General features: G+C 46.2%; 1 protein-coding gene across 3 annotated transcripts in view; it reads right to left on the bottom strand.

Moving 5' to 3' along the window:
* Positions 1-22518, bottom strand: part of MAEL (maelstrom spermatogenic transposon silencer) — a 999863-nt gene that overhangs the window by 552110 nt on the left and 425235 nt on the right. For all 3 annotated transcript variants that reach the window (XM_069202741.1, XM_069202739.1, XM_069202740.1), the window contains exon 6: positions 6784-6911. In XM_069202741.1, the coding sequence (XP_069058842.1) occupies positions 6784-6911 (128 nt within the window). The remainder of the gene's footprint in view (positions 1-6783; positions 6912-22518) is intronic.

The following is a 22518-nucleotide window of genomic DNA, read 5'->3' as shown; positions in this document are numbered from 1 at the left end:
AGGGTCAGACAGTAGATCTAGCAGTGCTGGTTAAAGTACTGGCATCTACAAGGAACAGCCTACTGCACACATCCTAGACCCAGAGTATATTTTATATACATAGAAACACACACACGTATACACACACACACACATATAATATATATACACATATAATATATATATATGGAAAATGTCACTTACCCAGTGTACATCTGTACGTGGCATGAGACGCTGCAGATTCACATGCTGTGCATTATCCTGCCATCTAGTGTTGGGCTCGGAGTGTTACAAGTTGTTTTTCTTTGAAGAAGTCTGAGTCACGAGACCGAGTGACTCCTCCCTTTCGGCTCCATTGCGCATGGGTGTCGACTCCATCTTAGAATGTTTTCCCCGCAGAGGGTGAGGTAGGAGTTGTGAGTATACTAGAGGTGCCCATGCAATGGAGTAGTTATGTATGTACTTAATGTGTATCAAAAGAATATTTATTTACATAATTTACAATTTTCATTCAACTAAGAACGGCTACAGGCTACCGGGGAGATGGGAGGGCGCATGTGAATCTGCAGCGTCTCATGCCACGAAGAGATGTACACTGGGTAAGTGACATTTTCCGTTCGGTGGCATGTGTAGCTGCAGATACACATGTTGTGCATAGAATAACAAGCAGTAATCTCCCCAAAAAGTGGTGGTTTAGCCTGTAGGAGTTGAAGTTGTTTGAAATAATGTTCGTAATACAGCCTGTCCTACTGTGGCTTGTTGTGTTGCGAACACATCTACACAGTAATGCTTAGCAAATGTATGAGGCGTAGACCATGTGGCTGCCTTACAAATTTCTGTCATAGGTATAATCCCAAGAAAAGCCATTGTGGCGCCTTTTTTCCTCTTGGAATGTGCTCTTGGTGTAATAGGTAAATCTGTTTTTGCCTTAATATAGCAAGTTTGAATACATTTAACTATCCATCTGGCGATGCCTTGTTTGGATATAGGATTACCTGCATGAGGTTTGTGGAAGGCTACAAAACAATTGTTTTGTTTTACGAAATTGTTTTGTTCTGTCAATGTAATACATTAGTGCTCTTTTTATGTCTAATGTATGTAATGCTCTTTCAGCTCCCGAGTCTGGTTGCGGAAAGAAGACTGGGAGTTCTACAGTTTGGTTTAGGTGGAATGGTGATTTGACTTTTGGTAAGAATTTCGGGTTTGTACGGAGAACCACTTTATGTTTATGAATTTGTATAAAGGGTTCTTGAATAGTAAATGTTTGTATCTCACTTACTCTTCTAAGTGATGTGATAGCTATTAGAAAGGCTACTTTCCATATCAGATATTACATTTCATAAGAATGCATGGGTTTGAATGGTGGGCCCATGAGTCGTGTTAATACAATATTAAGGTTCCACGAAGGTACTGGTGGTGTCCTTGGGGGTATGATTCTTTTAGTCCCTCCATAAAGGCTTTAATAACTGGGATTCTAAAAAGCAATGTTGTATGAGTAATCTGCAGATAGGCAGATATTGCAGTGAGATGTATTTTAATGGAAGAGAATGCTAGATTAGACTTTTGTAAGTGTAATAAGTAACTTACCATGTCTTTTGTGGAGGCATGTAGTGGTTGGATCTGGTTAGTGTGGCAGTAGCAAACAAATCTTTTCCATTTGTTTGCCTAACAATGCCTTGTTGTTGGTTTTCTTACTTGTTTAATGACCTCCATACACTCTTGTGTAAGATTTAGATGTCTGAATTTGAAGACTTCCGGAGCCAGATCTCTAGATTGAGCTATGCTGGATTCTGGTGTCTGATCTGTTGTTTGTGTTGTGTTAACAGATCTGGTATGTTTGGTAGATTGATGTGGGGTACAACCGATAAGTCCAACAGTATTGTGTACCACGGTTGGCGAGCCAAGGTTGGTGCAATGAGTATTAGTTTGAGTTTGTTTTGACTTAGTTTGTTGACCAGATAAGGAATGAGTGGGAGAGGGGGAAAGCGTAAGCAAATATCCCTGACCACCTCATCCATAGTGCATTGCCCTTGGATTGAGGGTGTGGGTACCTGGACGCGAAGTTTTGGCATTTTGCGTTTTCTTTTTTTGCGAATAAGTCTAGGTTTGCTGTTCCCCAGCGGAGGAAGTGATCCTGTAGGATCTGGGGATGAATTTCCCATTCGTGAGTTTGCTGGTGATCTCTACTGAAATTGTCGGCTAACTGATGCTGAATGCCTGGTATGTATTGTGCTATCAGGCGAATGTGATTGTGAATTGCCCAATGCCAAATCCTTTGTGCTAAGAGACACAGTTGTGACGAGTGTCCCCTCCCTTCTAAGCAATAACCATGTTGGATAATTGATAGGACCCATGCGTCTGTGGTAATGTCTCCAGTTTTGATAATATGCGGTTAGCCTCCCCCGCACTGGTGATAAGTGTTGGTGTTTTGTGACACTGAAGTCACTGTTTGGTCTGGCTTGGTTTGGTTGCCTGAAACTTTCCCCTTCCTCTTGGGAATTGTCCTCTATAGGAACCACAAAACCCTCCCCTTTGATATTGTTCCTGATAGGTGGGTCTGGTGATGTGTTGCATCTCGTCCCAGTGTGCCCTGTTGTAGCCAGCAAGTAGGGCTTGCGAATTAGCAATCGGCCATTGATTGGCTGCTTGTGCTGCCACTCGTTTGCCCACTGCGTCAAACTTTCTGCTCTTTGTCAGACGGTGGAGCGTCTCCTGACGATTGAGAGTTTGCTCTCTTTCTTGCTGCTCCTACAACCACTGAGTCCGGTGTAAGTTGTTGTGTTATGAACACAGGATCCGTCGGGGGAGGCTTGTACTTCTTCTCAACCCTAGGCGTGATAGCCCTTCCTTTAACTGGCTCCTGGAATACTTGTTTTGCATGTTTAAGCATACCAGGGAGCATTGGCAGACTCTGATAGGAAGCATGGGTGGATGCTAAGGTGTTAAACAGAAAATCATCCTCTATTGGCTCTGAATGCATTGCTACGTTGTGGAACGTAGCTGCCCTGGATTGAACCTGCAGAAATGTCCTCTGGAGGTGATGGCTTTGTTGGATAACAGTCCGGACTGTTATCCGATACTGGTGCATCATGTAAGTCCCATGCATCAGCATGATCCTGTGTCATCCCTGTATGTGTGGGTGACTGCATTGGAGGTGTTCCCACTGGAGACAGTTGTGAGTGTGGTGGGGATGGTTGTGGTGACAACCTTGGTGGTGGGGATTTGTCTCTAACCACCTTTGCCTTAGGCTGCATTTCTGTCTCCTGAAATGCAAGTTTCCTTTTAGACTTGATTGGAGGTAGAGTTTGTATTTTTCCAGTCTCTTTCTGGATATGCAACCTCCTTTGTGTATGGTCTGGTTCTTCCATACTTAGTTCCTGCTCAATCTATGTCTTTCCTTCATTTGGCTGGAAAGTCCTTGCTCTTCTGTGTAAGAGCTCCTTTCGGCTCCGAAGCCGCTTTTTTCAGTACAGAGGTTTCAGATATAGTCTTGTTCGGTTCCGATTATATTTTTCTCACTTTGGGTGAGTCGAACTCTCGGTGTCGAGAGCGTTTGGTGCCGGAATCTCGACCGGAGTCGGAAGTCTTCGGCAAATCCCTGGCCTTTTTCGGTGCCAATGATTGGTCACCTTTTCGATGGGTTAAGCCATGGCCTGTTGGCGGTGGCGTCCCCTTGGCCTTAAAGATCTTTGTGTGAGTTTTGGACGGGGCAGGTTTACTCACTGTTTGCTGCACCGTCGAGGTTCGTTCACTTTCGGATTCGTCCGAGTCCGATCCCTGGATGGAAATGCTTTCCTCCTCTCCGACGTCAAGTTGCTCTCTTGGTGTCGACGCCATTTGCAGTCTTCTTCCTCGTCGATCTCGTAGGGTCTTTTTTGATCGAAACGCTCGACAAGCCTCGCAAGTATCCTCCCTGTGTTCCGGCGATAAACACAGATTACAGACCAGGTGCTGGTCTGTATAGGGATACTTCGAATGACACTTCGGACAGAAGCGGAAGGGGGGTCCGATCCATTAGTCTTCGATGATGTGTGTGGTCGGCCCGACCAGGCCCCAGTGAAGAACGGAAGCCCCGAAGGGCCGCCGGAGCGCTCTAGCTGTCGGTGCCGATACAATAATACTAACCCGGTACCGAACGAGAACAATACCGTCGAATTTGATAATTTCGCTAACTTTCCCGATTCGAATTATGGAGCGAAGAGGTACACGTCCGAACCCGATGGCGGAAAGAAAACAATCTAAGATAGAGTCGACGCCCATGCGCAAGGGAGCCGAAAGGGAGGAGTCACTCGGTCTCGTGACTCGAAAAGACTTCTTCGAAGAAAAACAACTTGTAAGACCCCGGGCCCAACACTAGATGGCAGGATAATGCACAGCATGTGTATCTGCAGCACACACACTGGAATCATTACAGGACCAGGAATGGGTTCTATGGGGGTTGGATGGAGCCAGAGAAGGTAAGGCTAGTGGGAACCCAGTGGGGTCCAAAGGCGTACCAGAGGGAACAGGGAAAGTGCAGAAAATCTGGAGCATGGCCTCTTACAATGCCTTGATCTGCTGTGGTATATCAGATGGTGGAGGATCTCAGGGGTACGCCAGAATCAGTTTGGGATTTAGCTCGGCAACAAGGGACCCTGAGGGAGGCTGAATGTAATTGTGATACCCTAATGCTTTTTCTTGCGTAGCAGAATGGAACAATGGGGTTGAGTCTCCACTTTATTGTTTTTGCCTATAGACTTCGATTTGCACTTACCAGAGTGCTTCAACCATCAAGTAGATTTCTTGCAGGAACAGCCTCAAAGGTGGGACAAAGTCCACACCAGCACACTGAAGCTGGAGAGAGACTTGCGTAAAGGATTTAACATGCTTTCGATCATCTATCCCGGATCATCTTCAGGAGCATCAGGACACTTATCACACAATGTTGTGTGATGTACTGAACTCAAACACCAGAGAGACAACTTATTTGGCCTTTGACCAACCTTGTTTTCTTACAATTGTGACATGGTTTGAAACCTGTAGTTTTAGGAGAGGACATCATTCCCTAGCATGCTGGATTTTGTTTTATGAGTTGTCAATAGGCAGACTTATCTGGGAGTTGATCTCTGGATCCATATTTGAGGGTGTAAAATGCAACTGACTTTAATGTGCAAGGGTAGTGTTTCTATACTGGTTCACTACATCACTACAGGGGCAGTACAGAGCCCGAATGAAGCCTCACGGTATCACCTAGCACAAGCTGGAGAATTGCTGGAATGTTTCCAGACCAGTCTGGTGCCAAGGAGTGCAGTCATAAACGGATTTAAAACCAACGAGGTTGAGTGGGGTTAAAATGAAAGTTTTTTAAAACTGTTTTAAGGTAAAAAAAAAAAATAGACTAGAAGGAGCAGTTGCCAGAAGAAGCGCTCCAGGATCTTTGTTACAGTAGCCAGAAGAACAAATTGACCTAAATGACAGTGGCAGGACATGATGGGACATTGCAAGACTGGTCCCCATTATGATAAATGTTTTTTTGTTTTTAAAGCATTTAACGGTCGTAGTCTATACCTCTTATTTTTTCCTTTAATAATGGTTTGTGAAAGTTTTCTGCTCACAATGGAGATGCTTCAGTTTAAATAACAAATAATCTCCATTCTTTACATTTTTGTGGGCTTCTCTGAGGCAAAGAAAGAAAAGGCTGTGCAGAAGATCACCCTGTCAAGGTGGATAGTCCCCTGTAGGAGAATCTGCTATGCAATGGACAAGAAACAGCCTCTTGAACGTCAGCAAGTCCACTCAACCAGGGAAACATCCACAACAGCACTCTGAAAAGTGTATGTATTTTAGATATCTGCCCGGCTGCACTGGGGCATTGTTAAACAAGTGTATGAAGCCTGAATAGTCAACTGGTGGGAGGAGAAGTTTGCCCTCTCAGTTCTACAGGACTTTTTGATCGGAGTCCACTCCTCAGATCCACCACACTGGGAGGTAATGCAATGGTATCCATTCTAAGGGTGAAGAATTTGGGGTTGTAATTACATAAGTTACTTAACAATGGCAACACATTCTGGTGGATACTCTAACCACAGATTTCAAACGATGCCCTACCTCCTATTTCTGTGGAGCAGCCTATTTTACAAAAATATCAGAAGGAGGCACACTGTCCAGACATACTGTTTGACGCTCAACGTCCGAGGGTGTGGATGAAGAAAAGATGACGAAACGTACATCTCATGTGGTTTTTCTTTGCTGTCAGTTCCGAGGTGGTGCAGAGCCACTTTCGAGCTGAATCATTGCCCCCTAGTGACATATTTAAGCACTGCTATGAAAATTCCAAGATCTAGTATGGTGTCAGGGGATATTCTAAAGTTGAGGAATCTGTGTTTAGAAATACCCATAAGAAAATGAGGCTTTACCGCAGCACTGTGCACCTTACAGTGAGAAAGCGCTTTGCTGACAAAAGGTAAACCATTTTTGGATTTATTTGGCTATTAAAGAGTAGCTGAGCATAGTATTTGTCAGCATTTGACACTAATAGCTATTGTTGCATACTCCCTTGTGTCTCTAATTTGAAACTGACTTCTGAAAATAATAACTAGTACAAACAATGCGTTTAATCAATCAACAAATATCCTTTAGTGTAAACTCGGAGCCCAGGAACAACCTAAACAGACCTGCACTGCTATTCAGCAAGTTTGTCCTGTGCTAGTCCCAAAAGGCCACGAAGGAGCAGAGAAGGAACACAAATAGCTTGAATGTCAGGACTGATAGGAAAACCTTCAGAAGTCGTTAAATAACTTCTTTAAGAAAGACCAAGCAACATACCTTACAATAAATAGGTTGGCAACTCCTGAGACTTGGATTGACAAATGTGCAAAGGTCACGAAAAAGGCTGTGATATCTGCAACTGGCTAGCTCAAAGCCTGAAAGAGGAATCTGGTGGGTACTGTCACCTGAAAGGGAATGGGTAAGAGTCTGAGTCTTATCAAGAAATAAAGAATACAATAAGACACCACTAGACATTTGTGTTACACTGTACATTATATAAAGCAAGTAGCAATACATTTGCTAGATTTGTCTGAAACAGGGAAAGTTTAATACTGTTCATAAAGTTAAAGCTACAAGTGAACTTTTTTTTTTTTTTAAGATTTATATACATGCTTAGTCATGTTTATATTACATACACACAAGTGATTAGAAAGCCTTAAAAAAATAAATTAAAAAAAAGTAGATTTTTTTTTTTTTCTAAACAGATAAAAGATATCGGCCAAAACCAGAATGCACATCTAAGTGGCACATATACATAAATAAAGTTATTGTTGCTTGTCGAGTCATGGTTCCACAGTTTATGAACAAGGGATTTAAAATCATGCACCACAAAGCTAAAAACATTAAACAATCTAATAAATGACAAACAATTGTACAAAATCAGGATTTAAAGCACAAACAACTTCATCGGTTATCTTTTAATCGTGAGGCAAAACAGGTTGAAAACACAGGAGGGCTAGGGGGTTGTGGTCTAAGTGGACTTTTATCACCTCACCTTTTGAAATTGAAAGGCAACTCCAGATACATCCAATGACTTAATTAAAATGTCCAAAGCCTACTGTTTTAAAGCTGTTATGTTGGAGAAGTGTCCATGCACTGAGCACCACCATAAGCGTTATGCTCCTCTCTATTAAAATAAAAAATATAGATTTGTTTTTTTAATATTGAAATAGCCTAATGTCTATTTTGCGCTTCTCTCAGACATATGGAAATTTCTGACTTATGAAATCACAACCTCAAGCAAAAACACTGCAAAACTCACTGGTAAGTGCTGGGGTCATCATAGTGGGAGGCAAATTTAAAATGTGTTTCAAGAACATCATTCAACAAAGTCCATGATCCACCCTGGTCACATAATTCAGCACAATATTAAACCTTAAGGAGAATGCTACTGTTCCAAGAAACAATCAAACGTGCGTGGACAACTGTCCATATTCAGATTAAACCTGAGCAAACCACCAAAAGTTCCTACAGCCCAAGCTGAAACTGAATGGACAGATGTTGCGACCAGTTTAAAGACCTGGTGAAGAGTAGACCTAGATATTTAGAGGAGTTCTCTCCCTCCACAATGTTACCAACAAATAAACAAACTGAATTTTATTTCTTCTTCCAAAGATCAGAATTTTGGTTTTCTCAAAGTATACTGCTAAGTCATTTTGTATGTAATTAAGCTCACCAATACTGGAGAGCTATTGGTGTATAATCCACTGTAACCAAGTCCTCTGGCTAGAGGAGGAAGAATGTGAGCTCCATCTATTTTTGGCGAAAAAGAAACTTGTTCTCAAAGTTTGGTCGGTAAGTCTACTGAATAGGGTTTGTGGCCAGGACATGAGTCTTGTTTGAGGCCATTATAAACTTTGACCTTTCAAGATAAACGTCATGAACGGTACTGCCTCCATCTGCGCCCAATTAGAAGAATGAAGGGCACAATGATTTGAAAGTTGGCCATGAGAAATTTTACAATCCGCTAATTCTTCCAAAGGCATTCTCGAGCCACCAGGCCAAATGCCAAACCAAATTAAACAAAATAAACAAAAACAGTAGCTTAAACTGCTTGCTGCTTCTACTGACATTTGAGCTACTGCTCGAATGGCAAATGACCAATGAAAGAGTGGCTCAACTTTGACCCCTTCAAGCAGGAGTGGAAGTGACCTTTCATGAACATCCAATGGAAGAAAGTTAGCCCACTAGCTTACATTAGATTTTAAAGAAACTGCTTGTAAATTATTCAGTCCCGCTGCTCAGCTTAAATTCAGAACTGCAGAGGTTATGAAGCAGTGTATAAATCTATGTTTTTAGCGTCACCAACAATAGAGAATGGTTGGAGTTTCTCTTTAAAAACCAAAGAGGTTTGTCACCGGAGACTGCGAAAATCAGCTGTAACTACGCATGCCAAAGAAAAAACTGGTTTCGCACTGCCTATTTTGACTAGATACTAAGACTTTTAGGTCACCCAAATCTTTGTCACTTGCAATCAACGAACTGTATTACTTTCGTTTCTGGGCAGACACCTATATTCAACTGCCACCTGTTTCAACGTTGTACAGGTACTACATCATTCTCTTTTTGCCCTGTTGATTATCTACCACAGCTTACTTTTTAAACATTGATAGAATTCATCATACCATTTGTGTTCTTTAATGAAGACTTGCAACTGATTTCCAAGCAGTTTCTTTCTTGACAGTGAAATTTCCAAAAACAATGGCTCTACTTTAGCATGCAATTAGACCAACTGAGTTTATCCTCCAATAACAAAGCCATCTTTTGTGGAGATGATTTTGCATCTCGAATAATGTGGAATAAACATTTTTTATATTCTTGTGGTTAACAGTGTTTACAAGTGGAGGCCTTGTGACAACGAGTGGTGATGTAATCAGTCTAGCTGTTGTAGAAACAGTAGTCTATTTTGTTGCAAAGGACACTAAGGCTGCAGCAGCACTCATTACTGCAACAGGAAGTTTAACAATTGTAGAGTTTGTACTCAGAAGGAAAGAGACTGAAGACTCACTACGACAATCCCCATTCCTCAACTAAAACAGACCCTTGCCTTCCAACTTGCTTCACTTTATACCAGACTAAAGAGAGATTCTTGTAAACTGACTGATACTAACTCAAAATCTGATTGCGCCACTTTAGACTTTAAATGGCATTGAACAACATTGCTTCTATGGCCCATTACTTCAATTGCCTAAAAAGACTTTCAAATTGTACTAATTAACAAGTTATTTACCTCCACTAACACCTTACGTGGTAGATTATTCAACTGTAGATTCCTTAACTTGGCAATATTTACAGGCAGACTGGATCGGGAATTTTGTTTGAGAGCATTACCCCCTGGACCTGATAAGTAGTCATGCAGCTCCGCTTGACGTTGCCCACACTGGGAGTGAAGTGGGCTCATCCTCTCTAGGTGGCACCCCAGTGCGCTGACTTTCTGTGCCAGTCAGCTCAGAAGTAGAGAAGAGCTACTCAGTCTTTTCGGATGAAATCTTATCAACTTTTTGTCAAGATTTGTTGTTTGACTTCTCACATGGTGTGTCATGTATGTCCACTAGGAAAACTGGTCCTCAAGCCTTGTGACAGGACTCATATTTAGTATGTCACTGGTGCCTGGAGCGTGATCACGAGGTAAAAGCCTGTGTCAACTGTCATGCCATGCATCCCAAGGACTTGAGGGAGCAGTCCCTTAAGCACATCCCCGCGTGACACCACAATTGTCTCGGTCGCAAGGAAGTTTCCGAGACACTGCTGGATACTGGTCTTGATCACAACCTCTCCCATATGGCCACCCCAACCCAGGAGTGACATCGGTCACCAGTAGGCTCCTAATGGGGAAGCAAGGGGGATCTACCGCTGACCCAATCATTGTCCAGGAGCCACCACAGGAGAATTTTGCGTCCACATACACCAGCAGCCATGTGTTACCTGCAGGAGGTCATGATGCCCAGCAGCCTCAGAGACCATCTCACCGAAATCCAGAATAGAGGCTGAAACATGAAAATCAGCCTTAATATCTAGCACTTGCCATTCTGGAGGAAAAGCCCGAAACTGCACTGTACTCAAAATAGCTCTGATGGAAGAGTGCCCAAGAGTTAGGTTTGACTTCGGCATGTTGATAGGGAACCCCAGAAAATGCAAGAGGTCTGCAGTAGTCTGGAGATGGGTGAATACAGCCTAGGGCAAGCCCGCCTGAAACACTCAAGCCGATGAGGTGGTGGTGGGTGTTTTTTTTTTTTGGGGGGGGCGCGGGCACTGCAGCTCTGACTTGCAGATGGGCTATGACTAACCGCCATCACCTTTGTGAACTCCCAAGGATCATTTGAAAGGCCAAAAGGGAGCACAAAGAATTTAAAGTGCTTATTTCCCACCATGAAGTGCAGAAAACACCTGTGGGTAGGCAAGACGGGTATGTGAAAGGCATCCTGAAAGTCCAATGACACCAACCAGTCTTCAGGGTCCACTGCAGACAGGACCTGAGCTAACATGAGCATCTTGAATTAGCCGATAGGGCACGGGTCTAATGGAGGGTTAAAAACATCCTTTTTGGGCGTCAAAAAGTAGCGGGAATAGCAATCAATTTCTGATGCCAGCACCCTCCTTGACGGCTCCTGTAGCCTGCAATTGCTAACTGATTAGAGAAGTGATCCTCCATCAGCTGATTTGGGGATGGTGCCATGCTCCTGGGTTTCAATGAAAGGAAGGGTTTAACTCCCACTAAAGAATTGGGATCACCTATTTGTTCGATCGCATTGCCTGCCAGGAGGGCAGGTGGTGCTGAATCTTGTTGTCCATAGCAGTGAGAGGGCAAACAAGAGGGTTTTTGAGGCTGCAGCTAACAGGATTGGCAGACTGGCAGACCTCTAGTCCAACGGGGCTTCTGGGAACCGTGTTCACTGGCCACAAAAGGACTTGGAAGCCTGTTGGTCTTGGTGACTGGGCGGGAAAGGATGTGGTTGATAGTCCCTACTGTAGCCAAGGTGAGTGGGACAGGCATAGGGCAGGAGAAGATGCTAACAACCAGGCAGTGGCTAGCTGTTTAAAAAAAAAACTGAATAGGCCTGGTCACCAAAGAGATGGATGCCTTTAAACAGCATGGCCAGAAGAAATGCCTGGACATCTCCCAAAAAGCCAGTACATCTCAGCCAGGTATGGCATGGGAGTGCAGCTGACAACGCAACCGCTCTTCCTAGCAAGAAGGTTGTATCCAGTCCACAAGCATATGGTGGGCTTTATTGCACCTTTGCCAATAACCAGGGTCAGGATGGCTAGGGCCTCACCCAAGACAATGGGCAGCACTTGCACAACCAAATCCTCAACTGTGTGGAAACATTGGGCCATGGGTTGTTCTGCGATATCAGAGCAAAGCAAGCATAAGAGAACATCCTCTTGCCAAAGGTGTCCAAACCTCTTCGATTCCCAATCCAGTGGAGTGGTAGGGAACATGCCAGGGCTGACTAGATGTGGAGGTCTAGAGAACCAGGCTCTCTGGGGTAGGGTGCTGGATGAGGAAAGCTAGGTGCCCATGGGTGGACAACAGCAACTGGTATGGGCATGTCCATAGAAGCCCCTGTGGTGGGCTTGGTCCAAGCTCAGAGCAGGACATCTGAGGACTTCATTAAATGGTTCTGTAGCAGCGACTCCCAGCTGAAGCTCCTCTGTCAAGATGTTCATCTTCACTGCCACTAAAGGCAGCTTAGAGTCCAGGACCTAAGTTTCCCCCTTCTCACCACCATTGCAAAGAAAGACCTTTCATTCATAGCCAAAGACGAACCTAAGCCAGAGTCTGGGGAGGTGTCCAAATCACTAGCATCTGCCAGATCCTCATGCCAGTTCCTTATACCAGTTCTCTTCTGGCTCTTACAAGGGGTTGGGGTTAGCCATAAGGATCCTCTCATCTCTCCCAATCATACTCTTACAAGGCCTGCTGAAGAAAGAAGGCCCTGGCACCAACCGAACGGGAGTTCCGGCCGGTGCAGAGTCAACATTACTGGTGCAAGTCTGGTGCTGCATAAGAGTCAGGTACAACAATAGGAACGGCAGTGCCAAGGGGAGTCGGCAGGAAGAAAGGCACAGACGGCTCGCAACCTCTCGACTGGAGGCGTACCAGGAATGGACCAAAGGGTCCCAAATGGCGCAAATGACAGACACGCCGGTAGGAATCCAGTGGAAGGGACCAGCTGAACCCACTGGGCCTGAAGGCACTCCAGAGCAGCCAGTCTTACCAAATATCAGGTGCATGGACTCAAAATTCCTTCAATTGGGAGAGGGGGTCGCTCTGGCTTCAGGAAATTCAAGGAGATGGGGAGCAGACCCAGACTCTGGCTCTGTGGCAGACCTGTGGAAGCAAGGTCTACAGCAGTGGCATTCTTTCGCTTTGCCTGAATACTTGAGCTGGAGCAGTGATGTCAAAGAGCACTTAAGCTTTAAATTTTTTTGTTTTGGATTTTTTGGTGGGACTTACCAGACTATGACTGAGCACGATGACAATCGCTTGGAACAGCTATGCAAACAGGCCCGGAGCCCTCCTCCTAACTGGGACCTGGAGTGCCAGAGAGGGGTGACGCAGTACAACCAGGAGCTTTAGTGAACACTCCCAAATGAAGTGGCAGTAGGAAGAGCACTTGGAGTTTTAGCCCAGCTAGAGGCACCAGAGGCAAACCATGTGGGGGTCTGCCCTGTCTGTGACAGGTACTGTAGGAAAAAGGCAGTGTTGGCATGGTTACCCCCCCCACTTTTTGCCTAGTATTGATGCCAATTATGATTGAAAGTGTGTTGGGACCCTGCTAACTAGGCCCCAGCACTAGTGTTCTTTCCCTAAAACTGTACTTTTGTATCCACAATTGGCACAACCCTGGCACACAGTTAAGTCCCTTCTAAAAAGGTACCCATGGTATCAGAGGCCCTGTGACCAGGGAATGTCCCTAAGGGCTACAGCATGTATTATGCCACCCTGGGGGACCCCTCACTCAGTCCATGCACACTGCCTTGCAGATTGCCTTTTCCTCTCCACCAGCACACACAAAGTAGACATGACACCATTCTCATGGTGCCGTGCCATGCCCACAAACCACTGCCTGTGGCATAGGGAAGTCACCCCTATAGCAGACCTTACAGCACTATACCCACAGGTGAGGGCTGTAGGAAGTTGGCTCTGTATGTACTATTTCAAAGTAAGAAATAGCGTGCACAGAGTCCAAGGGTTCCCCTTAGAGGTAAGACAGTGGCAAAAGGAGATAAATCTAATGCTCTATTTTGTGGTAGTTTGGTCAAGCAGTAGACTTATCAGAGGGTAGTGGTAAGCATTTGTTGTACACACACAGGCAATAAATGAGGAACACACTCAAAGACAATTCCAGGCCAATAGGTTTTTATTTAGAAAAATATCTTTTCTTAGTTTATTTTAAGAACCACAGATTCAAGATTTACAATCAATACTTTAAATGAAAGGTATTTCACTCCGGTATCATAGGAACTTTGAATCAGCAAAATAGCATGTACAGTTTTGGCAAAAATGGCAATAAGCTATTTTGAAACTAGACAGTGCAAATTTCAACAGTTCCTGGGGGAGGGGAGTATTTGTTAGTTTTGCAGGTAAGTAAACCACCTACAGGGTTCAAAGTGGAGTCCAAAGTAGCCCACCGTTGGGGGTTCAGGGCCACCCCAAAGTTACCACACCAGCCGCTCAGGGCCAGTCAGGTGCAGAGGTCAAAGTGGTGCCCAAAACGCATAGGCTTTAATGGAGAAGGGGGTGCCCCAGTTCCAGTCTGCCAGCAGGTAAATACCCGCAACTTCGGTGGTCAGACAAGGGGGGTTCTGTAGGGCACCGGGGAGGGGGGTGGAAGGCACAAGTCAGCACAAAAAGTACACCTACAGCGGCACAGGGGCAGCCAGGTGCAGAGTGCAAACAGGCGTCAGGTTTGCAATTGGTTTCAATGGGAGACCCAGGGGTCTCTTCTGCGAAGCAGGCAGGCAGGCAAGGGGGGGGGGGGGGGGGGGGGGCTCCTCGGGGTAGTCACCACCTGGGCAAGGGAGAGGGCCACCTGGGGGTTGCTTCTGCACTGGAGATCGGATCCTTCAGGTCCTGGGGGCTGCGGGTGCAGTGTCTTTACCAGGCGTCGGGTTCTTTGAAGTAGGCAGTCACGGTCAGGGGGAGCCTCTGGATTCCCTCTGCAGGCGTCGCTGGGGGGGGGCTCAGAGGGGTCAACTCTGGCTACTCACAGGGTCGCAGTCGTCGGGGATTCCTCCCTGTAGTGTTGTTTCTCCGCAGGTCGAGCCGGGGGCATCAGGTACAGAGTGGAAAGTCTCACGCTTCTGGCGGGAAACGTGCAGTCCTTTAAAAGTTGTTTCTTTGTTGCAAGTTTCAATCTTTGTGGAACAGGGCAGCTGTCCTCGGGAGTTCTTGGTCCTTTTAGATGCAGGGTAGTCCTCTGAGGCTTCAGAGGTCGCTGGACCCTGGGGGACGCGTCTCCGTTTTTCTTGAAGTGGGGAGACAGGCCAGTAGGGTTGGGGCCAAAGCAGTTGGTGTCTCCGTCTTCTCTGCAGGGCCAGCAGTCCTTTGTCTTAGGTTGCAGGAATCTATCTTCCTAGGTTCTGGGGGCCCCTAAATACTCAATTTAGGGGTGTGTTTAGGTCTGGGAGGTTAGTAGCCAATGGCTGCTAGCCCTGAGGGTGGCCACACCCTCTTTGTGCCTCCTCCCTGATGGGAGGGGGGCACAGCCCTAATCTGCAAGATGGAGGATTTCTAAAAGTCAGAGTCACCTCAGGACACCTTAGGGGTTGTCCTGACTGGCCAGTGACTTCGTTTTTCTCATTATCTCCTCCGGCCTTGCCGCCAAAAGTGGGGCCGTGGCCGGAGGGGGCGGGCATCTCCACTAGCTGGGATGTCCTGTCGCGCTGTAACAAAGGGGGTGAGCCTTTGAGGCTCACTGCCAGGTGTTACAGTTCCTGCAGGGGGAGGTGAGAAGCACCTCCACCCAGTACAAGCTTTGTTACTAGCCACAGAGTGACAAAGGCACTCTCCACATGTGGCCAGCAACATGTCTGGTGTGTGGCAGGCTGGCAAAACTAGTCAGCCAACACTGGAAGTCGGGTATGTTTTCAGGGGGCATCTCTAAGATGCCCTCTGGGTGTATTTTACAATAAAATGTACACTGGCATCAGTGTGCCTTTATTGTGCTGAGAAGTTTGATACCAAACTTCCCAGTTTTCAGTGTAGCCATTATGGTGCTGTGGAGTTTGTGGTTGACAGACTCCCAGACCATATACTCCTATGGCTACCCTGCACTTACAATGTCTAAGGTTTGGCTTAGACACTGTAGGGGCATAGTGCTCATGCACCTATGCCCTCACCTATGGTATAGTGCACCGTGCCTTAGGGTTGTAAGGCCTGCTAGAGGGGTGACTTATCTATGCCATGGGCGTGTCATGCCAACTTAGTCATTTTCTCCCCACCAGCACACACAAGCTGGCAAGCAGTGTGCATGTGCTGAGTGAGGGGTCCCCAGGGTGGCATAAGACATGCTGCAGCCCTTAGAGACCTTCCCTGGCATCAGGGCCCTTGGTACCAGGGGTACCAGTTACAAGGGACTTACCCAGATGCCAGAGTGTGCCAATTGTGGAGACAAAGGTACAGGTTAGGCAAAGAACACTGGTGCTGGGGCCTGATTAGCAGGCCTCAGCACACTTTCAAATCATAACTTGGTATCAAAGGCAAAAACTCAGGGGGAAACCATGCCAAGGAGGCATTTCCTTACAGAGTGCCATTTTGTGCATCATACAAATGCAAATCATGAAAAAGTTGCAAAGTACTAGATTGGAGGAACTGAAAGCATGTCACTAGCCTTCCTAGACACCTTCTATCCCATAGTTAATACCCCCAATATTTTCCTCTAGATCACAGCCCAACATTAGGCCTTCTAAACCCCAGACTAACAAGTTACTTACCTTCGGTAATGCTTTTTCTGGTGGATACAGTAGCTAGGTGTGGATTCCTCACCTTCAGAATTCTCCTAAAGTGTGAGCATTCAACGGAAAACTTCCTTCCCAGCTCTTCACGTCGATGAGGACATTACAATTGCACAGCTCCGCACGCGACTCAGTCTGACTTTATTGTGGCTATTAGTAAGTCCTCGCCGGCGTGCTGACAGTTTCAAGACTTTACATGCCTTCAAGGCAAACAGGTGAAAACAGACTTCACAAGTACAGTGTGTGTGTATATATATATATATATATATATATATATATATATATACCAATACAAATATAAACCACAATATTTGTTTATATAAAAAAATAAAAAATAACACCAAAAACATATAGACAAAATAAAAGAAGTCTTGGTATGACCAAACCGGCAACGGAGAGACGGGTGGGACTGAGGAATCCACAGGTAGCTACTGTATCCACCAAAAAAAGCATTACCGAAGGTAACTTGTTCTTCTGACAGATACAACTACCTGTGGATTCCTCACCTTATGAAGTCCCAAAGCAGTCCCCACTGTGAGGTAGGTGCCAGGCCTGTAACACCAAGAAATCCTGCAGCACAGAACGTGCAAAATGACTGTCTCTCCTAACTTCCAAATCCAAGCAATAATGCTTTGTGAAAGTGTGGAGGGAAGCCCAAGTTGCTGCCTTACAAATATCCACAACTGGCACACCGCTAGCCAAGGCCAAAGTGGCAGACTTAGCCCTGGAGGAACCTTCTTTGCCAGTGAATAACAAATCTTTATGCAAAGAATGACTCACCTGGAAAGGGTTCTCTTGTGGACGGCTTTGCCCATCGTGTCCACATACCCAACGAAGAGTTGATCATCAATACTAAAGTCTTTAAACCCTTCAATGTAAAAACTCAAAGCCTTTCTTGGATCTAGAGTTTTTCCACCTCCTTTGAAGGATGGGGAGGAGGGTAAAAGGAAGGCAGCGTTATAGATTGCCCCATATGAAAGGGAGTAATAGCTATGAGAAGGAAAGCCGCCCTGGTTCTCAGTACCACCTAGTCAGCATGAAAGGAGGTAAAAGGAGGTTTCACACTAAGAGCCTGGCGCTCACACTCACGTCTAGCAGACGTGATGGCTGTAAGAATAAAGGTTTTCAAAACTAAAAATCTCAATGGGCAAGAACGCATACGCTCAAAAAGTGAACCCATTAAAAAAGTAAGAACCAAATTCAAATCCCACTGAGGCATGAGAAACGGAGTGAGAGGAAACTTATTAGTCAGGCCTTTCAAAAACCCAACTATAGGAGACTTAAATAATTAAGGCTGATCAGGAAAGCACAGAAAGTCAGACAGCGACGTTAAATAACCCTTCAGTTGCAAATGCACAACCCTTCTGTGCAAGGAAAGGGCAAAAAGCAAAACATCAGCCAAATGGGCCTTTAAGGAATCAATTTGTCTCTCTCCACACCAAGTAACAAATTTTGTCCATCTATTTGCGTAGACAGTTTTGGTAGGGTGTTGCTTGGCCGATCAGATAACATCCACCACTTCTGGAGGGAGAGAAAAGGAACTCAGATTGCCCAGTTCTATCTTCAGGCATGTAGGTGCAGGCTCTGGAGACGGGGATGTAGAACCTACCTCTGCGAGAGGTTTGCCCTGTTAGGGAGACGGAGCGGAGGTCACAATGAGAGTTAGAGAAGGTCTGAGCACCACACCCTTCTTGGCCAATCCGGAGCTATTAAAATGACTTTGGCCCGATCTAGATAAACTAATTCAGAACCCGAGGAATAAAGGGTATAGGGTATTGGGGGAGGGAGGGGGTGTGGGTCAGGGGAGACACACGTAAGTAACAGGTCGCATCAAGACATCTGAAACATGTCCCCCAATGCTTCTTGCACCGGATACTGGAGGCTGCAGAACGGGCAGTGCGCATTCTCCAAAGTGGCAAACAGGTCGATCTGTGGAAAACCCCACATCCAGAAGATGGAGACACCACTCGCGATCAAGAAATGCTGCCGGAGACTGTCCACACATACGTTGAGAACCCCGGCCAGATGGTTTGCAACTATGCAAATCAGATGCTCCTGTGCCCAGGACCAGAGCCGCAGAGCCTCTCTGCAGAGAAGGTACAACCCCACTCCTCCCTGCTTGTTGATGTACCACATCACAGTAATGTTGCCTGTCAAGGATTGAACTGACTGACTGCAAAGGGATGGGAGGAAGGCCTTGAGAGCCAGACGTATCGCCCTCAATTATAACAGATTGATGTGAAACATCTGTTCCACTGGAGACCAACGACCTTTGATCTCCAGGTCCCCAGATGAGCTCCCCACCCTAGAGTGGAAGCATCCGTTATGACCGTGGCCACCGGAAGTGATAGACAAAACTGCCTTCGAGATCCCCTTTGTGTTGAAACCACTGCTTGCTGAGGCACCATTGGAGAGCCGTCATGTGCCAACATGTATGAGTGACCAACATAATGCAAAAAGCAAACAGACCGAGCCGACGTAAGACCTTGAGGACCGCAACAACCGCTCCATTTTGAAACATTGGAATCAACACCTGAATATTCTGAATCCACCGAGGCGGTGGAAAGGCCAGATTCAATGTGGTATCCAGTACTGCCCCTATGAACAGGGGGCTCTGAGGGCTCCACGTGAGACTTGGGCACGTTTACCATAAAGCCCACGTTGAACAACCATGATGTCATTTGCAAGTAATGCAGCACAAGCTCTGGGGACTTGGCTTTTATCCGCCAATCGTCCAGGTAAGGGAATAGGTATTCCCTTCCTTCCTAGGTCCGCTGCAACCACCACCATCACCCTTGTGAAGACCCGAGGTGCAGAAGTAAGACCAAGAGGAAGGACCACAAACTGGTAGTGTTGCGACCCTACCATGAACCGGAGATACTTCCTGTGCGACTTTAGAATGGGGATATGAAAATAAGCATCCTGCAAGTAGACAGACACCATCCGGTCTTCCTTGTTCAACGCCAGAAGTACCTGTGCTAGAGTCAGCACTTTGAATTTCTCCTGTTTGAGGAACCAATTCAAAATCCTCAGGTCCAGGATAGGTCTCAATTGACCATCCTTCTTGGGAATCAGGAATTATCTCGAATAGCATCCCTGACCCCTTTCCTGCTCTGGAACTAACTCAACTGTACCCTTTAAGAAAAGGACTTGTACCTCCTGCTGAAGAAACAGGAGATTAGCTTCCTAACAAAAAGAATGACCGGGAGGGAATTCCCAAAAAGGAAGGGCATAACTTTTCCCCACAATATTTAGTACCCAAGAGTCCAATGTAACTAGCTCCCACTCGTGGAGGAAATTAAATATCCTACCCCCTGCAGGAGAAGAATGATCCTAGATGGATAGAAAACTAGGGCTACTTTCCTTGTGGGTTCCCCCAAATGAAGAGGATGAGGCAGGATGTTGCTGGGTATCTCCTTGTGTTCTAACCCTCCCCTGCCCTCTAAAAGACCTATAGAGCGGGATGGCAGGTTTTTGAGTATTGGACTCTGACCGTCCCCGAAAAGATGCTCCACGGCCAAACCCCCTAAACCTCCGAAAGGATCGAAAGGGTGTGGATGCTGAAGCCTGTAGCCCCAAGGATCTTGAAGCAGCCCTGCTGTCTTTTAAACGTTCCAAAGCAGAGTCAGCCTTTGACCCAAACAACTTTTATCCAAACAGAAGGTCCAACAAAGTTGTGTGAACGTCCCTGGAAAAGCCAAAAGCCCTAAGCCACACATGCCTCCTGGTCTCCACCGAAGTGCCAATTGCCCTGGCCACTGAAACCAGACCTGACTGGATAATCTGTTTGGCCACTGCTTGAGTGTTCAAAAGGAGCTCAAACTGCCCCTGCACATCGTGAGGCAAGCTCGGCACCACAGCTCTTGCCGTGTCCATCAGGGCATGAACATACCTCCCCAGCGCACAGGTAGCATTGACCGATTTCAGGGCCATACTACATAAGGCAAAAAAAGTTTCTTGGCTGCTTGCCCCATTCTCTCAGACTCCCTGTCCGATGGAGTAGCAGGAAACGAGCTAGGTGCAGATCGGGCAGAACAAGAAGCTTGAACCACCAAGCTCTCAGGAGTCTGATGTGGGGCTAAAAATTGAGGATCCCCAGGAGCCACCCTGTACCTCCTAGCGACAGTCCTGGAAACTACTGGAGTTGTGACAGGCTTCCTCCAAATGTCTGAAACAGGCTCAGTAAGGGCATTATTAAAAGGGATTAGGGGCTCCGCAGAAGTACAGGAAGGATGGAACACCTCCGTCAAGATGTTTGTCTTCACTTCCGATGCTGGTAACGGAAGTTCCATAAATTCAGCAGCCTTCTTAATAACAGTGTGATAGGATGCTGCCACCTCTAAATTCACCCAGGGATGAAAGATCCTAATCAGGGGAGGAATACAGTCCACTTGCAGAGCCCTGACCCTGAAACTCCCCCATAGGCTCAGGAATCTTGCCTTCCTTTAACAGCTGTTGCTGGAATTCCAGCTCTAAGAGCCTCAAGGCTCTCCTTCTTGATCTCAATCTGGCCTCCAATCTCTGCGCCAACAGAGTTAGACGTCGAGGACACCGGCTTCAAGGCAGATGGACATGGTGGAGAAGATGGTGCGTTCCGACCGGGATCCATCCGGCACCGGCATTGACTCCATCTGCGTCGTCAGCACCATCATCTGAGGCGACTAAGTCATCGGCGCCAAACCAGCACTCTTAGCCGGATAGAAGGGTACAAACTGAGGCGGTTTGTACGGCACCGGCAAACCCAAAGAGAACACTAATGGACCAGTGGGACCAACTGATTCACCAGCAGGGGCCATAGCCTAGTTAAAAATGCAAAAACATAGCATTAAGTAAAGTCGCCAGATCCGCTCCTGGAGTCGGGAAGGCAGGAAACCTCTGCTCCTCTTGAGGCACTTGGGTCAGATCCGAAACTTGCTCCACCGGTTCCTGAGCCAACGGGATGGGTTAAAAGTGAGTTGGAGGACTCGCCGGGGACTCTGCTACCTCAATCAGTGACAGCACCAGAGAAACCTGTGGACTGAGGTTGGGGAGTGATAGTTGGACTGACCTTCCACAGTCTCTGAGGGGACCGAGACCGATCTCTGGAAGAACAGCATCGAGAATCGTGCCAGCACGGCTTCTTAGGAGAACGAGGACTTGCCTTAGATCTTAGAGGACCCTTGTGTCCCCTCTTAGGATTTGCTAAGAGCTTAGCCTCTCCTCCTTTTAAGGCCTTTGGGTTCAGCCTCTGGCAGGACACGCACCCCTCCACATCGTGGTCCGAACTTAGGCACCACAAGCAGCCTTCATGAGGATCTGTGACTGACATTCGACCCCAGCACTCACAACAAGGCTTAAAACCGGATTTCTTTGGCAGAGACATTGTAACAAGTACAAGACACCTTCGAAAAAGTAGCTGTTCGAGAACCAGGAAAAAAACAGAGTTGAAGGTGCAGAAAAAAGGGAACCGACGTCTGCACGCCAGCAAGGACGTCTTATTGCCACGATGACAGACTGTCGCGTGCTATTGTGAATTTTTACAATCACTGCCTCACTATTCTACAGTTCCTATGAATCAAGTAGGACTGTGCATCAGATCAACAAATTTCAGGATATAGGCAAAGTCCATGCATACCATCAGGAAATGCTGACACCATTCCTAGCTAGCTCACAGTGCTACCAGATGTTGGCAACCTCAAACATGCCCCACCTGACTCCCAAGGAAATCCTGGAAATAGATCTACCCTTTTGTTGGCATTTTGCTTGGCCAAGGTAAGACAAGAAAAATACGGGAATGTATTTTTGAACACTTATTGAAACAATCATTCTTTTATAGGTAGCATGAGCTGTGATTATTAGACAGATTAAACAAAACATGGTAAAGCAGAATGAGGATGGTACAGAAATGACAATGTTACTGCATTGTTACCCTCCTATCTTACTTCCTACACTATTGAGAGCATAGTGTGAGTAGCCTCTGCCAGATCAATTGGGAGAGACTACCCTCCAACCCACACACAGCCCCAATTCCTGGGTAAAATGTACTAGGAATCCAGTCTGATGTAGTGC

This window comes from Pleurodeles waltl, chromosome 8, assembly GCF_031143425.1.
Source record: "Pleurodeles waltl isolate 20211129_DDA chromosome 8, aPleWal1.hap1.20221129, whole genome shotgun sequence".
In the NCBI taxonomy this organism is placed as follows: Eukaryota; Metazoa; Chordata; class Amphibia; order Caudata; family Salamandridae; genus Pleurodeles; species Pleurodeles waltl.
This window is presented reverse-complemented; position numbering and strand designations above follow the sequence as displayed.